This window comes from Crocodylus siamensis, chromosome 1 (assembly GCF_052110815.1).
Source record: "Crocodylus siamensis isolate JL-2025a chromosome 1, ASM5211081v1, whole genome shotgun sequence".
Lineage (NCBI taxonomy): Eukaryota > Metazoa > Chordata > Crocodylia > Crocodylidae > Crocodylus > Crocodylus siamensis.
The window spans coordinates 263,608,630-263,623,930 of record NC_143395.1 but is presented as its reverse complement, the minus strand read 5'-3'; the positions used below and the strand labels follow the sequence as shown (position 1 = coordinate 263,623,930).

Sequence of the window (15,301 nt, the reverse complement as noted above, 5' to 3'; positions counted from 1 at the left end):
TTGGGGTCATTACTGACTCCAAGATGAACATGGGCCGACAATGCATGGTCAATAGGGCTAACCATACCTTGTCTTGCATCCACAGATGCAGCTCAAGCAGAGCCAAGGAGGTGATCCTCCCCCGCTACGCAACACTGGTCAGGCCACAGCTGGAGTACTGTGTCCAGTTCTGGACCCCGCAGTTCAGGAGACCCTACAAAGAGACCCTACAAAGAGAGGCTATGGGACCTTAACCTATTCAGCCTTCACAAAAGAAGGCTGAGGAGGGGCCTGGTGTCTACCAGTAAACTCACTAGGGGAGACCAGCAGGGTTTGGGAGAGACCTTGTTTCCCCGAGTGCCCCCCTGGGTTAACAAGGAATAACAGCCACAAGTTGTTAGAGAGTAGATTCAGACTAGATATCTGAAGGCACTACTTCACAGTCAGGGTGGCTAGGATCTGGAACTAACTTCCAAGGGAAGTAGTACTGGCTCCTACCCTGGGGGTCTTTAAGAGGAGGCTTGATGTCTACCTGGCTGGGGTCATTTGAGCCCAGTTTTCTCTCCTGCCCAGGGCAGGAGGTTGGATTAGAAGACCTACAAGTTCCCTTCCGACCCTACTTCTATGACTCTACCTGCACTGCTACATCTCCCTTCCCTGCCCCTCACCCCCTGATGCCTCCATTTCCATTTTCACTGGCTGGCTTTATTGGCTGCATTTTGTGCCAGGCCAAATTCTGGCTTCTTTACTATTCCTTCCATTCAGGACCAGGAGACACACCAACTGCATGTACTTCCTCAGCCTGAGAAAAAGTGTTTCAACCTGAAAGCTTCCTAAGATGCATTTTTCTAACTATTTAATTTTTTTTCATAATAAACATATACATATAAAAACAGAAGATAAGACATCATACACCATGAGTAACATATATCCACCACAGCATCTTTATTTCTTGCTTTCAGTTCCTTTATAAAACGAAAGCTCTGTGACAGTTCCATCTGGGTACCTTTGATGCTGCTGGTGCTATTGGTGTTGACCAGCTAAGTTATTTTGACCAGCTGCTGTTTACAGTGGTGGACCAGACCAAGGCTGTAGGGGAGGAGGAGGCCTCATAGGGGCACACTGCCATGTTGTGTAGGGGCACCAGTGCCAGGAAGGGCGCACCTGAACACACACACAGTCCCCCACAAACATTCATGTCACGTGTTTTGCCTGCCCACAGCCAGAACCCAGACGCCCCCTGCACCTACCTCCTTGACAGCTGGCAGGCTTCAGGGCCACAGCAGGCCCTAGCAAGCCTGCAGTTTTCATGTCCCCATCCCCCGTGCCTTAACACACACACAGTGTCACCTATGTCATGAGTTTTGCTTGTCAGCAGTGTGAGGTGCAGTTTCTCGGAAATCCTTTCACCTATCTCCTTGAAACTTGACAGACTTTGTGGCCTCAGCAAGAGCTGGCATTCCTATGGTTTTCACCCCACTGTGGCTTAACACACACGTGACATAAGTTCTGCTTTCAGGATTTTGAGGTTCAGTTTCCCAGAAACCCCTGCAGTTATCACCTTGCAGCTTGGGAGATATCATACTATCAGAAGAGGGTACTACTCCTGCACGTTTCATCCAAATCAGCCAAAAAACAACAAAGTTATAGATATTTCACTGATTCCCCATTATACCCTATGGCCAAATCTCTGAATTGCGAAATCTTTTCTGAATCGATTCGGAAGCTCCAAATTGATTTGGAAAGTCCAAAGCTTCTAATAATTCAATTTGGACTCACAGATTCAGCCTCTGAAACATCTGAATCATCTCCTAATCTGAATCACGATCCAAAGCTTTGCACAGCTCTAGTTATCAGAGACTAGATTCCACTTAAACTTCTACTTTGTGGACAAGACAGAAGTCATATCACTCAATGACCTATCATCCTCCATTACCTACCCATCATTTACCCTATCTACCCAGAAGGATAAACTAGTTGCCCCATAGATCACTAGAAAAACAAAAATCACAGAGAACATCAGTTTACTAAAGCACCCAAAAGCCAGGAAATGTACTCCCAGTCATCCTAGTGATATAAGAACATAAAAAAAATGAGGACACAGTTTCCTGGATAGGATTTTGCAGTGCAGTTGCTCACAACCTGGCAAGCCTCATCTAGGTTCTTATTATCATTCATACCAATTTGGTGGTAAGGGCATACCCTAAGTAGCCAAAGTATTAAAGACGCTGTGAGCCCTTACAAGTGGCATTTAAGTAAAATAAATCAGTTGACTCATTTAGGCGTCTAAGTATGCACTGAGAAACCTAACATTACATATGGAATTTGAAAAGGCTATTATATATGTAGATAGTTGTACTTAAAAGACACATATATAAACAGACTATTTTATGATAATGCAGCATTTAAAATATCTTCCTAAAATATTTCAACGCATTTATTTTAATAAAAAAGATAAAAGAAACAGTTTGGGTTAAACCCATTCAAACTGAATGCCCATACTTCTGTGTTGGAAAGGTAAATAACCATCACCACTGGTGAAATACTGGCAATAATGTTGAAGAGTGCTATAATTTCTGGATTTCTTTTTTAATTCAAAATTGGTCCTACTTCCAGAGAGCTATCATTCTGAAACAAATCATTTTAAATTAAAAGGGTTCATATTTCTACTATAAATGCTATCACTGTGAATACATGCCATTTACAGAGTTTTGCAATTTTTGGCATCAAAATTAACATGTAACATTTTTAGAGGAAATAAGATTTTGAAGAAGGGAGAACCTGGGAAAAAGAAATTAAACAATTTTAGGTACAACCCTGATCACAAATTCCTAAATGACCACAATAAACCAAACAAGCCTTGAAACAGATGTTATACTATACCTTGTATCTGAGATAGAGTCTTACTCGCACATACCCAGGGCCAGCCAATATCTAACTATATATTTAATGTATATAAATATATTTTTATATATACATAGCTGTGACATATTAATACCTTTAATGACATTTTAGTAATAAAATATCCTCTGTAACAATTTGACAAAAAATCCTGTAAAAATGTCACCAGCTTAGTTTTTTGTGAGCAATGTATACGGAAAAAGTGAACTGGAAAAATTCATGTTGGGGAATATGGTAGTTTTTATAAGCATACATTTTTATAATATTTTTGTAGACACAGACACAGGGGAGATATGAATGAATGGTGGCCATATAATGCAGTTTCATGGTTGTAGCAAAATGAGTTTTAGATGACCATGTTCCTCACTTGTGGCTAAGGCTGGTCACACATAAAATTTGATTTTGCATCATCACGGGTTTTAAATACAAGCCACACGTTATAGAAATACTGGCATAGAAATGTTTTAGAAAGTTTTAAAACTGATAACTGGGTTTTACATCAACTATATCGGCAGCTGATATATCTACCACGACTCTAATGATGGAGAGTACAGATGAATCATAAAAAAAAAAATATCTCCTAAAAAATAACTGGTTTTAAAAATAAAAAGGAATCAATGTGCAAGTTCCTAAGTTCAGGAAAAAAATGGTGAGAAATTCACCTTCTGGGGACAAGAGGTGGAGATATTTGTAACTGCTTGACAATACAGATCAGTCTTCTTTCTGCCTTTTGCTCCTGTCACATTGTTGGCTTTTGCTTTATTCTTGGAATGCAAACTTTTTATGACCAATCCCCACTCCCCCCTCCTCCCCCACCCCAAATCCTTCTCCTCGTCAAATAGCAAAACAGTAAATGGGATGATGGCCCTGTCGAGACATCTGTTGTTTGTCTTATCACCCTGCTTTATTCATGACACATTTTCTAGCCTTTTATAGAAAAAGTAGACAAGTAGGCAAAAATAAGCTTGTACTAGAAATATTGACAATTACAATATTTTGGGTTTCAGCACCAAAACCTTAACAGAAGTGGTATTGGTAAATGTTCTGTTTTTTAATTAGAAGTAGCTTCTAATAATTAATCAAATTATTTTAATGACAAAAAAACTGTTTCAATTCATTTTATGATTGTTTCCCCTGGAAAACAGTTTCTAGAATATATTATGCCTCATATTTTTGGTACTAAAAATTTATGGAAAAAATTTATCTTTCTACATTTTTAATCAGGTGGGGGGGGGAGGGGGGAGGGATTGGTCATTTTCCAACCCCTACGTTGGAAATTTTGCTTTCCCAATTAGATAGGGAGATGATATGTTGGAAGAATGACTTTCAAAAAGACAAGAACACTTTCATGTGCAAGTGTTAAAGAGTGTCCACATAGAGCTGTTTTTACCTCTTCATGGCATTAAGAAGACAAATATCAACATGCTACATGTGATTCTGGTGCCCATATTTTTAAAAGAATATTGAAAGCTTGGAGAAAGATCAGAAGAAAGCCATGCAAATAACAGAAATACTTTTGGTCAAACTGTTTAGTGCATCAAAAGCAAGACAAAAGCAACTTGATTATACAGTATAAAAGTACCTGCATAGGGAGAAAATATTGGGTACTAAAAGAATCTTTAATCTAGGGCAAAAAGACGGAACAAGAATCAATGGTTCTTAAAGTCAGACAAATTCAAATTGGGTCATTGGATATATAGGATCATTTCTTAGCAGTGAAAATGGTTAGTCAGTGGATCAAACGATCCGAGGAAGTACTGGAATATCTATCTTGCAGTATCTTAAAATCAAAACAGGAAGCTTTCTGGATGATATCCTTCAGACAAATACCATGATTATGCTGAAAGCAGTGATAAATAGATGAAATGTCAAAAGAAACAGACAAAAATACATTTTTAAATTACTGCAGAAAACTGTTTTCCTGTTGGAAAAAACATGGAAAGGGATTCAAAGGAAAAACTGTGATTTTCTAGCCGACTTTACAAGGTTATTCATGGTAGAGATGAAGTGATTTTGAAACCATTAGGTCCTGGAAATATGTAAGAGGCAAGACATTTTGTGGATGATATATTTTAGCTTTTGGGTATCACAGTACCCTTCCTCAGCTCTCAGAGGAAGTGAGATCAGTGAAACTAGAGGAAGGACACAGTGATACCCAAAAGGTTGCTTATGATATTTCTGTAAGTCTGTCTCAGCCATGAAGCTGGTTCAGTTAAAGACATTACCCACAAAAGTTCTTGTCTCTCACAAGGTTAATATTTTTGTAAGTTATTTCTTGCCTTTTAACAAGAAATAGGATATAAGCAAAGAGGTTAAAACAAGTAACATCCACTACACAGAAACATTTTCTTAGCACCAAATTAGACAGCACGTTGTGCTTGTACAGTGAGACAAAGGCCATGTACGGATGCTTATTTTTACTGGGAGAATCACTGCTCTAGTAGAAATCACAAACATGTGGACATTCCAGCTTTATCTGCCAAAGGAAAAGTAACCTGGAGACAGAAATTACCTCTGAGTTTCTCCCAGAAGACTGAATGTCTGCACGCTTTTGCCTGGATTACCTCTGCCTGGGGGGCAGGAGGAGTGGAGCTGGAGCAGAGATGCTCCTGTGCCTTCCAGAGATCAGGGTCACACTGGTCTGGAAGAAGCACAGGGACTAGCTGCTCTCATTTCTCCCATACAGAAGGAGAGAAAAGGAACAGTAGTTGCCTGCTCCTAGCCTGCTCCTCAATTTGGAGCCCCTGATGTGAGAAGTTTTGCTATACTGCTCCCATCTGCTCCTTTGCTGGGTACCAAGAGCCAAGTACAGGGGGGCAACACTGCCCTCTGCCTGCTTCTCACTCCTAAATCCTGAGTGAGAGGCAAGCAGGAGGGCTTTGCATTATGTCCTCCACACAATTCCCAGGCACCAAGAGCCAAGTGAAGGGTGCAGTATCACAAACCCCTCACCTGCTTTTCACACCAAAGTCTCCAGTGTGCAAAACAGATAGGGGGCTTTGCCCCACTGCACCAGTTACCTCAGGAACAGGGCAAATGGAGCAGCCCACACTTTCCCCAGACTGGGATCATCTTTGTCTTGGAAAGGAGCAAGGACCAGGAAAGAGAGGGCAGTTGAAGACTGAATGTCTGTACTACTCCCTCTCACAGATCATTTTAGCAGTGGGAATCTTCCACTGCTAAAATTGAATGTTTGTATGCAGCCAAAATCACCTTTAATCTTGCCACCTTTAGTTACACCCGAATGATGCCAGAATATTATAATGTTGCAGTGTCACTTCTATCTTATGGGCCAATGGACTACACTGAGATACCCATGCAGTCCCAGGACTAGGACCAGCAATCATATGATTGTCGGTCCTAACCTTGGAAATGCACCAGAGCCAGTTCCAGACTCCTGTGTAGTTCCAGGGCTGAGACCAACAACTGTAGATATTAGGCTCGGGAACACACTGGGGCCAGTTCAAGACTGATGTAGTCTCAGGATTGGGACAATCAGTTGCTTGTCAGTCCCAACCCCAGGACTGCACTGGAGCTGGTACCAGACTCTGGTGCAGTTCTGTGGTTGGGACCAACAATCAGCTGATTGTGGGTCCAAGCCCTGGGACTGCATCAGAGCTAGTTGGAGGTCCCTGTGGAGTTACAGAGCTGGAACCCACAATCAGCTGACTGACTGACTAGGGGCACAAGCTGTGTCTGATTTTCCTGCCACACATTCAATTTAAGATATGATGGAAACCAGTCCCAAAAATGTGACACATCTTTTGTGGAATCTTTTCCTAGATGGTTTCCTGTTTTGCTGCAGCTTTAATTCCTTGAGTGAGTGGCAGGGGATGAAAAGAAATCTGTTGATCTTGGAGTGAGGCCAATAATCTGGGTGCACACATATGCATAAATGGACATGTCAGTTTCTGTGTATGCATATTTTTTATAGTGTGTGTCCCCATTAAATTATCAGTAACATACGACATTTTACTTGGTTTTGCTTTTTTTAGGTTTAAGAGTTTTCTTTTTCTTTTGTAAACATGCTAATTGTAATTAACTACTCTACTATAGATTTCTACAAATTTTAAAGGACATGCCATCAAAAATCTTGTTTGATTTTTCACTGATCTGACCTTTATTTGCATAGAAACTGGAGTGGGAACTGGTAGCCAACAGTTGTGAGAGCTCTTAAATTTAAGATGCTGGTTGCCATTTCCCAGTTCTGTTTCCATTTCCAAGAAAAAGGTTATATCGAATCAGTAAAAAAAAAAAAAAAAAAAATCAAATAAGAACAAGTTATAAATATCTCTCATCTTTACAAAACTTGCCTTTTCTTATCTTTTATGGAATATGGTCCAATAGCTGTGATATGCCTGAAACAGATTTCAACTCCTAGCTGTCAATTATAATCTTTGGACTCCTGTATTGGTGCAGGGAGGCTGCTCCAGTGACTGTAATTATAGTGCTGGAGCATGGTAATTACTGAACTCCAGCATCAAGTGTATCAGTGGCCCTGCACTGAAACATGGTGGTGGGGTGTTTAAAACTAAAGCTTATTCAATGAGCTTTAGTTCAAAGTGCCACACCACTATTTTTCAGCACGGGAACACTGATACATGTGACACTCCAGGTGCTTTTAATTAGCATAGCTCTCAGTGTTGCGCTAATTAAAGTACCACTCCTCCCTACCCCTCCCCTTCCCCCTGAGGCACATTTAAAATGCTCTTTGTTCCCACCTCAAAACCAAAAGTAGTCAGAGCCTTTCAGCTCCCAAAACCTTTAAAACCTCATCATGTAGTTAAAGTCACTCAAGACAAAATGTAATTTTTTAAAAGGTGCGCTATGAAATAATAATAATAATAAAAAAATCAAATATTGTCTTTTATGGAGAGATTTTCAGTTTCTATTATGTTTCCAAATCTGTGAAGAAACCCCAACTTGCTGGTCCCTTCCATCACAGAAATGGTTTGTTCTGCATTGGTCCACAATACATAAAGTTGGAAATTAGCTTCTCAATCACACAGGTGCTCAGTTTCTAGGGAGATCTATTACATTGTACCCAGTGTCCTGTATCCAGTCTCAAATCCTCTAGTTTCTAGATCAACATTGTGGAGCTGCACCATGAAGTGATCAAATCCAGTACCCACCTATCTGATCATGTATATTTTTCAACAACATGAATGAATTCTCAACAGCTGGAGCAGTTCTTGGCCTCCCATCTCCAAATAATCTTCCCCAGCATCACCAGGAGCAGAACCAGTCTAATATCCCTCTTGCAGGGGCAAGAGATGCTGGGCACCTGAAAGGTGGCAGAAGAGGGTCTGTGGTTCACCTACCTCTATCCCTCACTTGAAGGGATACTGATTACCACCCCCTTGGGATCAAAGGAAAGAAAGGAGGAGGGAGGTGAACCATGGTTCCTAAATCCTTCATGGTGTTATAAAGTCTTATACATCTTACATTACTGGGGGCAAGGGACTGGTAATTGTATTGTTGATGGACAGTTGACAGTGCAGCAGTCTAGAGAAATTACGCAGGTCAGGACAGGTCAATTTGCTAGCCTTGAAATTATTTGTTACATACCTCTAAAAGGGTTCAAGTACAGGGGAAAGCAATCTGTTCTCACAAATAAAATGAGCAGATGAAAAGAAGCTTCTAGCTATTTTAAAAACTGAGAGCATGACAAACAAAGCCCTGAGAAAATTAAGTATGTCCATCTTTTCAAATACAAAATGGTCCTCATCACTGTAATGGCTATGTTTCTATCACATATAGTCCTTGTATCACAGCAGTTTTGCTTTTTAACTGAAACACATAATATAAACTGGTATCATCACAACCCTGCATTTAGTACAGTGTACACTATGTGGTGCTTTCTTACAGAATTACTATGGAAACTTTATTGATTAAATGAAAATCATTGCAGAGTAACGGCGAGATAACAAGGAAATTTTGAATATGTACTTCTGAAGGGCTAAAATTCAATGTTCCTTTATCTCATCAGAGCTGATTTAAGACAGACATACAGATCAGTAGACAGATATCAAAAACATTTATATTAGTAGACTATGAGCAGACATTAATTTCTACCAGAGAAAACTTCTGAGAAATTTTCACTGGTAGAAACTTTTCTAGGAGAGGCAGTGTACAGGTGTTCAGTGTGCAAGTGTCCCCCTTCCCCAACTCTCTGTGCTTCAGAGTCATCACTTTCCGGGGAAGGCATGGGGAACAGTGCCTTCTCCATTTCTCTTGGTCCCTAAGAGGAGTGAAGCTGAGGGAAGATTTCCCACATTTTCTCCAGACTGGAAACTGGGTAACAGGTAGGGGGAAGCCCCCTCTACTTTGCTTCTCATCTGCAGGAGTAAAGCAGAGAGAATACAGGAGCAAAGCCTCCAACGTCTTTCTTATGACAGTGCCAAGTGTGGAGAAGAGACAGGATGCAGTGGCAGCTGCTCCCCTGCCCTCTTGAAGAGAAAGGGACCAAAAAGACAGAGCCCCCAATCTCTTTCCCAAACTGGGCAGGGAAGAGGCAGGAGGAAGGCAAATACAGCCTGTGCTGTATGCCTTCTGGCTCATGGCATATCCCACCCCAAGATGTGCAGTGGGGCTGGGGCAGATCTGTGGCTGGACTCCATTTCTAGGCAGCCCAGGAAGTGGTGGATCCTTCCAGCTGTCACTGCCACTGGCTCCAGCCTCATGGAGACTGGAGGAAACCTATGCACACAGCCCCGGCCCAGCACTCACCAGCTCCAGACCTTCCCCTCACTTATGCCAGGGCCCACCTGTCTAGAGCTCACTCCAAGGCTGCCCTGTAGCTCCTCCAGCAGTGGCACCTCCAGACTACCCAGAGGGACAGTGATGGCAGTGGAGAGGAGCTGCAGGGCAGCCCAGGTGCAGGCTCTGGGTGGCCGCAGCAAGAAGGGCCCAAAAACAGTGAGGGGGATGTGGCCACTTTTCCCTCATGTTCACCAGCAGCTTCTGCCCAGCTGCCACCACTGCTGCTTATTGTGGGTGGGTGGGTGGGTCCAGAGTGGGTGCAAAGTGGTACAGGCTGGTGCTGGGGCTGTGTGTGTTGGTTGGGGCTGTGTGTGTGGGTCCTGGCTGGTCCAGAGCTGTTCTGCTCCAGCCAGGGTGGGTTCAGAGTGCACATGGGGTTAGGGCCAGGCCTGAGACTAGAGCTGTGTATATGGATTCTGGCTGGTCCAGAGCCAGTCTGCTCCAGCCAGGATGAGTCTAGAGTGGGCACAGAGTTGGACAGGGTTGCTACTGGGCACTGGTGGCAGAAAAGAGGCACAAGGACACAGGCTTCAGGTTTGGTGAGCTGCTGGTAAGGGTGTTGCTGACCAGCCTGTTACAGCACCCCAAAATTGCCTATGTGGCCTGCAGGCCAAAATAATTGCTCCCAGCTCTGAGTTAGAATATGGGCCTTGTTACACCTCATGCTGTGAGCTACACAAATGCTGGCCCATGCCAGTGCAACTCGAGTTTGGAGCAGTCACACTACAGGCCAACAGGGGCTTCGAGGGTTCAAAAGTAAGAATCGCCCCTCCCCCCGATTCTGGGCTTCCACTCTGTCCCCCCGGGGTCCCCCCCATTTCTCTTCTACACCTCTGAGGCTCCCTCCCTGCACCTCAGTGTTTTCCATTGCTTCCTGCCTCCCCCCCACCCCTGGACATTACTTACTTGTGGGTGTCTGCACTGTCTATTGCAGGGGAGCAGGCAGGGAAGGGTTAACCTGCTTGCCTGGGCCCCCTTGCTGCCAGGCTGCTGCTCTTCTGGCCCAGAATGCAGCAGGAATAGTAGTGGCTGGGCAGGCAGGTTGTCTTTTCCCTGCCTGCTTCCCTTGTGTAGACAGCGCAGGTAGCCTCAAGTAACTGTGCGTGTGTGGGGGGAGGGGGGTTAATGATCGGAGATCTGGGGTGCTGGGAAGGTGGGGAGGGCAATAGGCCCAATCTGGGGCAGTGTGGGTGGGTGGGGTGTTCACACTAAGGTGTAGCCTAGAGTGGCTGCACCTTACTGTAACACAAACTGGGTAGCAAGGATCAGAGATGATCCTGCCCTGGAGCGGTATCACTTTGAGCCCCACAACAAGTCCTTAAAACCAGTGTCAGGTGTAAATGTGTGGATAATCCAGGGGTTAAGAACTCCAGAAGCTGCCCAAAATCATCGTGCAACAGGCCCTATGCATCTGGTTTTTCTTAATGAAAACATACAATCAAATGCAAATCTCATAGGAAGTTGTGTGTTCTCCTAATCATCCCCTTCTCATACTGAAGTGAAAACAGGTCACTTCTGCAACAATTTTCTAAAATGAAATTGTATCCAAATGTTCAATATTCTAATCTTTCACAGGTTAAATTAAGAGTGTGAAACAAGCACATATACACTGATTTATGGCCCACACAATGCAGACCTATTAGAATTAGAGAAGACAAAAGATTCATGTTGGAGGGTTCTGAGCTGCAACTGTCTGATGTGTTTAATGCTGCCCTTTAATAATTTGGAATCTTGTCTCAAACACCCTGACTATAATGAGATACTTACTCATAAATATCCTTGTGTTGTTTTATTTTTTCATTTATGTGCATGTAATACTGAATCAAAACACTAGAATTAAAAGTAAATAGTAAGTGTAGAATGCTACGAAGGAGCTGATTCAATTTTCTCTTAGACTTATGTAAGCCCAGGATTCCTCTATTAAAGTCTCTTAGATGCATGGTCAATAAACACCATGGAATCAGGCACAATGCATATAAGGTTGGGTTCCAAAATCTGACACACAAATTTACCAAACAGTTCTGAAAATGTGACCGCTTATGGTTAATCAGTGCTTACTAGCTACAGTTTAACTTCTCTAGATTTAGACTTTGAAAGTACTTTGACAAGCTAATACAAATTAACAAACACATATATGAGCACTTTTTCCTACATTGACTTTTTCTTGGAGTTCTGACAGGTTGCCTTCTTTTCGATATATTGCAAACTCAGGACTTTGAAGTACAACTTCTGAGCGAGTCATCCAACTGTGTAGTTCTGTTGTATCTGCATCAAACCTAAGACACCAAGAAATAAAAGAAAATCTTTCCTTTACACGTTGTAGTTCTAAAAGTAACATTCATAGTAAAGATGTTATACCAGATGTTTAAACCAGAAGTATGAATTAAATATGAAAAAGTGGTGATTATTCTCAGAAACAGAAGGCTCTAAATAGTCTGCCTTTCAGTAGATGCTGCATAAAGCTGTCAACTGTAAAACTTAGGAGACCTTTTCAAAAACCACAAATGCTTTTTAGTTTGTAACACTGATCTGTCTAGTGAACAGATGCAACTCCATTTTCAGAATCAGGGTTTTCGTTTTATGAGATGATGCTTTGTAAGATATGCAAACAGTGACTTTTAAAGCCAAGACAAGCTCACCATTATATCTATTCACTCAATTAAGGAAGAAAGCTCCTATCTGGTTCACTAAGCTCCAACTGCCATACCTGTTCATGCAGGATGCCCACAGAGCCAACTCAGTTAAGGGTTTTTCCCAATAGATTTCAGTTTGCTTTAGAGAGTAATTACAAGTCACACACACATGTATGTATGTATGTATGACTGGTACATATCTATAGTATAGTGAAAAGATGGGAAATTAAAACTTACAAACCCAATGCATTTTCTCCCTCTAGTTCCCCTAACAATGCACACTTTTTTTTATATATTGATTCTTTTTATTTTACTGTCATTTCTAAAACTGATTTGGTTTCTGCATCAACCCTGTAACTTTCATTTTTCATTCTTATTCAGAAAGAAAAAGATCAAAATGAAGGAACATTTATGGCTATTTTCATTATGAGCTAAAATCTAAATTGCTGTGAAGTGTGGAGAATTCATCAGTTCACCTGGTGATTCAATCTCTAGCCCCATGATTAGAGATTTGACTCTCCCTCGAGTCCTGTTACCAGCACAGGTGGAGAAAGAAAGAGGCAGGGTAAGTGAGAGAATATAAAAAAAGTGTATGTATCCTCAAAAGCAATGGTTTCAAAGCAGTTATTGCCGTGGATTATGTTAAACCTCAATCCTAGCAGTATTTCACAAAGCACTACACACCTTATTATCCGTATTTTATAACTTCTTTACTATTGCAAGAAAAATGATTAGTGTAATAACAGAAACAATTTTTTTACTAGACCTTGTAAATACTGATTGCCTTTTTTATACTAGTAAAAGTATAGTTCCCACTTTTCAGACTGGTGTAAAGACAAGATACCAGTTCTAAACATTTAAAAAGCTTTTTGCATTTATGTAAAATTATAGACCCATGACTGTAGGATACCTCAAAATACAGGCATTTAGAAGGAAAGGATACACTGCGATACCATTTAGAGAGCTTTAAATAAAATAATCTTTATAGGTTATTTTAATACTCCATTGGTTTTCAAAGTTATTTGCTTATCTTGTTCTGTATTCTTGGTTGCCTTTTTCATAAGTTATTTTGCTGTTTTTGGTAAGCTGCCCTGAGCCTTTGTCAGGAAGGGTGGCATGTTAATTGAATGAATAAATAAGTGAGTAAGAATTGAAGTAGGAGTAGGAAAAGTACAGCCCAACACTCTAGGGATATATATAAAAAGAAAACATATTGCATTTAAAAGCTCCTTAAGAAGCAAAGGGTTCTGCCAGCCTACTTCTCTATTTCTGTTTCACAACAGAATTTTGCTGGAAACTGAGAATACTATGACAATAATTTTCAATCTCTGTGACTACGACTAATGATAAGATCATTTCCAGCTCTTAACAGTTTGGTAATAAATCAAAGTGATGAATAGAGAAGAAGTGTACATCCTCTTTAGTGCTTGTCCAATAGGCTTTACAGCTCCCAAATTGTGTGCTGCCTTAGGGTCATTTAAAGAAAACAGCTCCTAAGAGAAGTATTTGAAAAAATGAATCATAACAATAATAAAGAAGATAAAGGAAAGTCTAGGCTAAAATCTCTAATTTGTGAAGAGATGGCTACAAATCTAGAGAAGGCAGACAGTATCTAAATTTTCAATCTATGGGCCCTTGAAACTCAGCCTACTTTTCAAGCCTGGAAATACCACAAACAGTTGCTATCTTTGAAATATATATTATTATTACAAAATATTGTATACAGCTGCATATAAATGTGCATAAACTCGAGTAATGTAAATATTATGTGGTAGGAAAAAGATGAAAGCCTATATTCCCAAATATAATTAGATTGTACAATTAAATCCACAGACTGGCAAACACTCACTCATGTAAGTAATTCCAGTGATGGGAGGAGGTGTGCCCAGGAAAGTAGGTTCTCACTCCTGTGACATTTGCAAAATGGGATTGTAAAATGTAGTGCTCCCATCCCCCAGTTAGAGAGAACCTAAATTTAACTAAATTTAGTATTTTGGATAACTTTATCAGAGCAACAACTTCATAGTGCTAGTTAGAAGTGGACACATCTGCACATGTCCCTAAGGTGCCTTTGTTAGTCCACTGTCATTTAGGACTTCCATTTCAAAGTCCTAAATGAAGGCACAGTAACAACCCATACTGCACCACGTGCACCGTGCATGGTTATATTTAGCTGCTACAGCGCTGTAGCAACATGCTGTAAGGAGAGAGTGCATTGCTACAGAATCATGGTTTAGCTGTGGCATCATGGTTTGTGACCACCAACGCTAGGTAGCTGTAGCATGTTGCTATAGCAATGTAGTGGCATGTGTAGAGTCACCCAGTATATCACTTAATTGTCTCTAAGTACTAGCTGGAAGAACAGCCCAGAGCAAATGTCCAGTTGATGGGTAACGGATACACTTGCCAAAGAACTTGAAACCGCTGTGGTGTTCTCTCAGGCTAGAGTACTTAAAATAAGTTTGGATAAATTAGAGCAACTACCAAAGACTTTTAAAGGACTAATGGCTGCTAAGGCACAGGGATGCCCCAACCATTTTATGTATAACTTCCATACGGGAAGTGCAGGAGACTAATGATATCTCTATATACTAGGGTGATCAAATATATGGCTCACAGAGCTAGGCTATCTGGCCCATGGGGTTTCTTTTGGGTGGAATGACTCACGTCCAGATCCAGCCGCCTGTTAACATGGATCCTGAAAATGCTATTGCCCTGCTCGTCCACTCCTTACTTACCACCAATTTTCTGGTTTTCAGTCACCATTGGTAACTAAAATCAGTGTCAGTCAGCAATGATAAATGGGTAAGAAGCAGTGGCATTAATCCCCTGGATGCTGGCTATGCCAACACAGTGGCTCTAGCAGCAATATGCCCAGCAGTAAGTTGTCCAGGCCAGGAGAATCCCCACAGGTCGTCTTATGGCCTGTCTCCTGGCTGCTGGCAGGCAAAGGTCCATCAGCAAATTTGACCCCCCTGTTCTACATTATTCCTACCTTTATACCATTATAATAGAGTGATATAACC

The 15,301-nt window shown here is 41.4% G+C and overlaps 1 protein-coding gene across 7 annotated transcripts in view; it reads right to left on the bottom strand.

Moving 5' to 3' along the window:
• The window catches only part of DMD (dystrophin), a 2,140,576-nt gene that overhangs the window by 1,226,887 nt on the left and 898,388 nt on the right, over window positions 1–15,301 (bottom strand). For all 7 annotated transcript variants that reach the window (XM_090061814.1, XM_090061802.1, XM_090061811.1 and 4 more), the window contains exon 17: window positions 11,795–11,918. In XM_090061814.1, coding sequence (XP_089917940.1) covers window positions 11,795–11,918 — 124 coding nt within the window. The remainder of the gene's footprint in view (window positions 1–11,794; window positions 11,919–15,301) is intronic.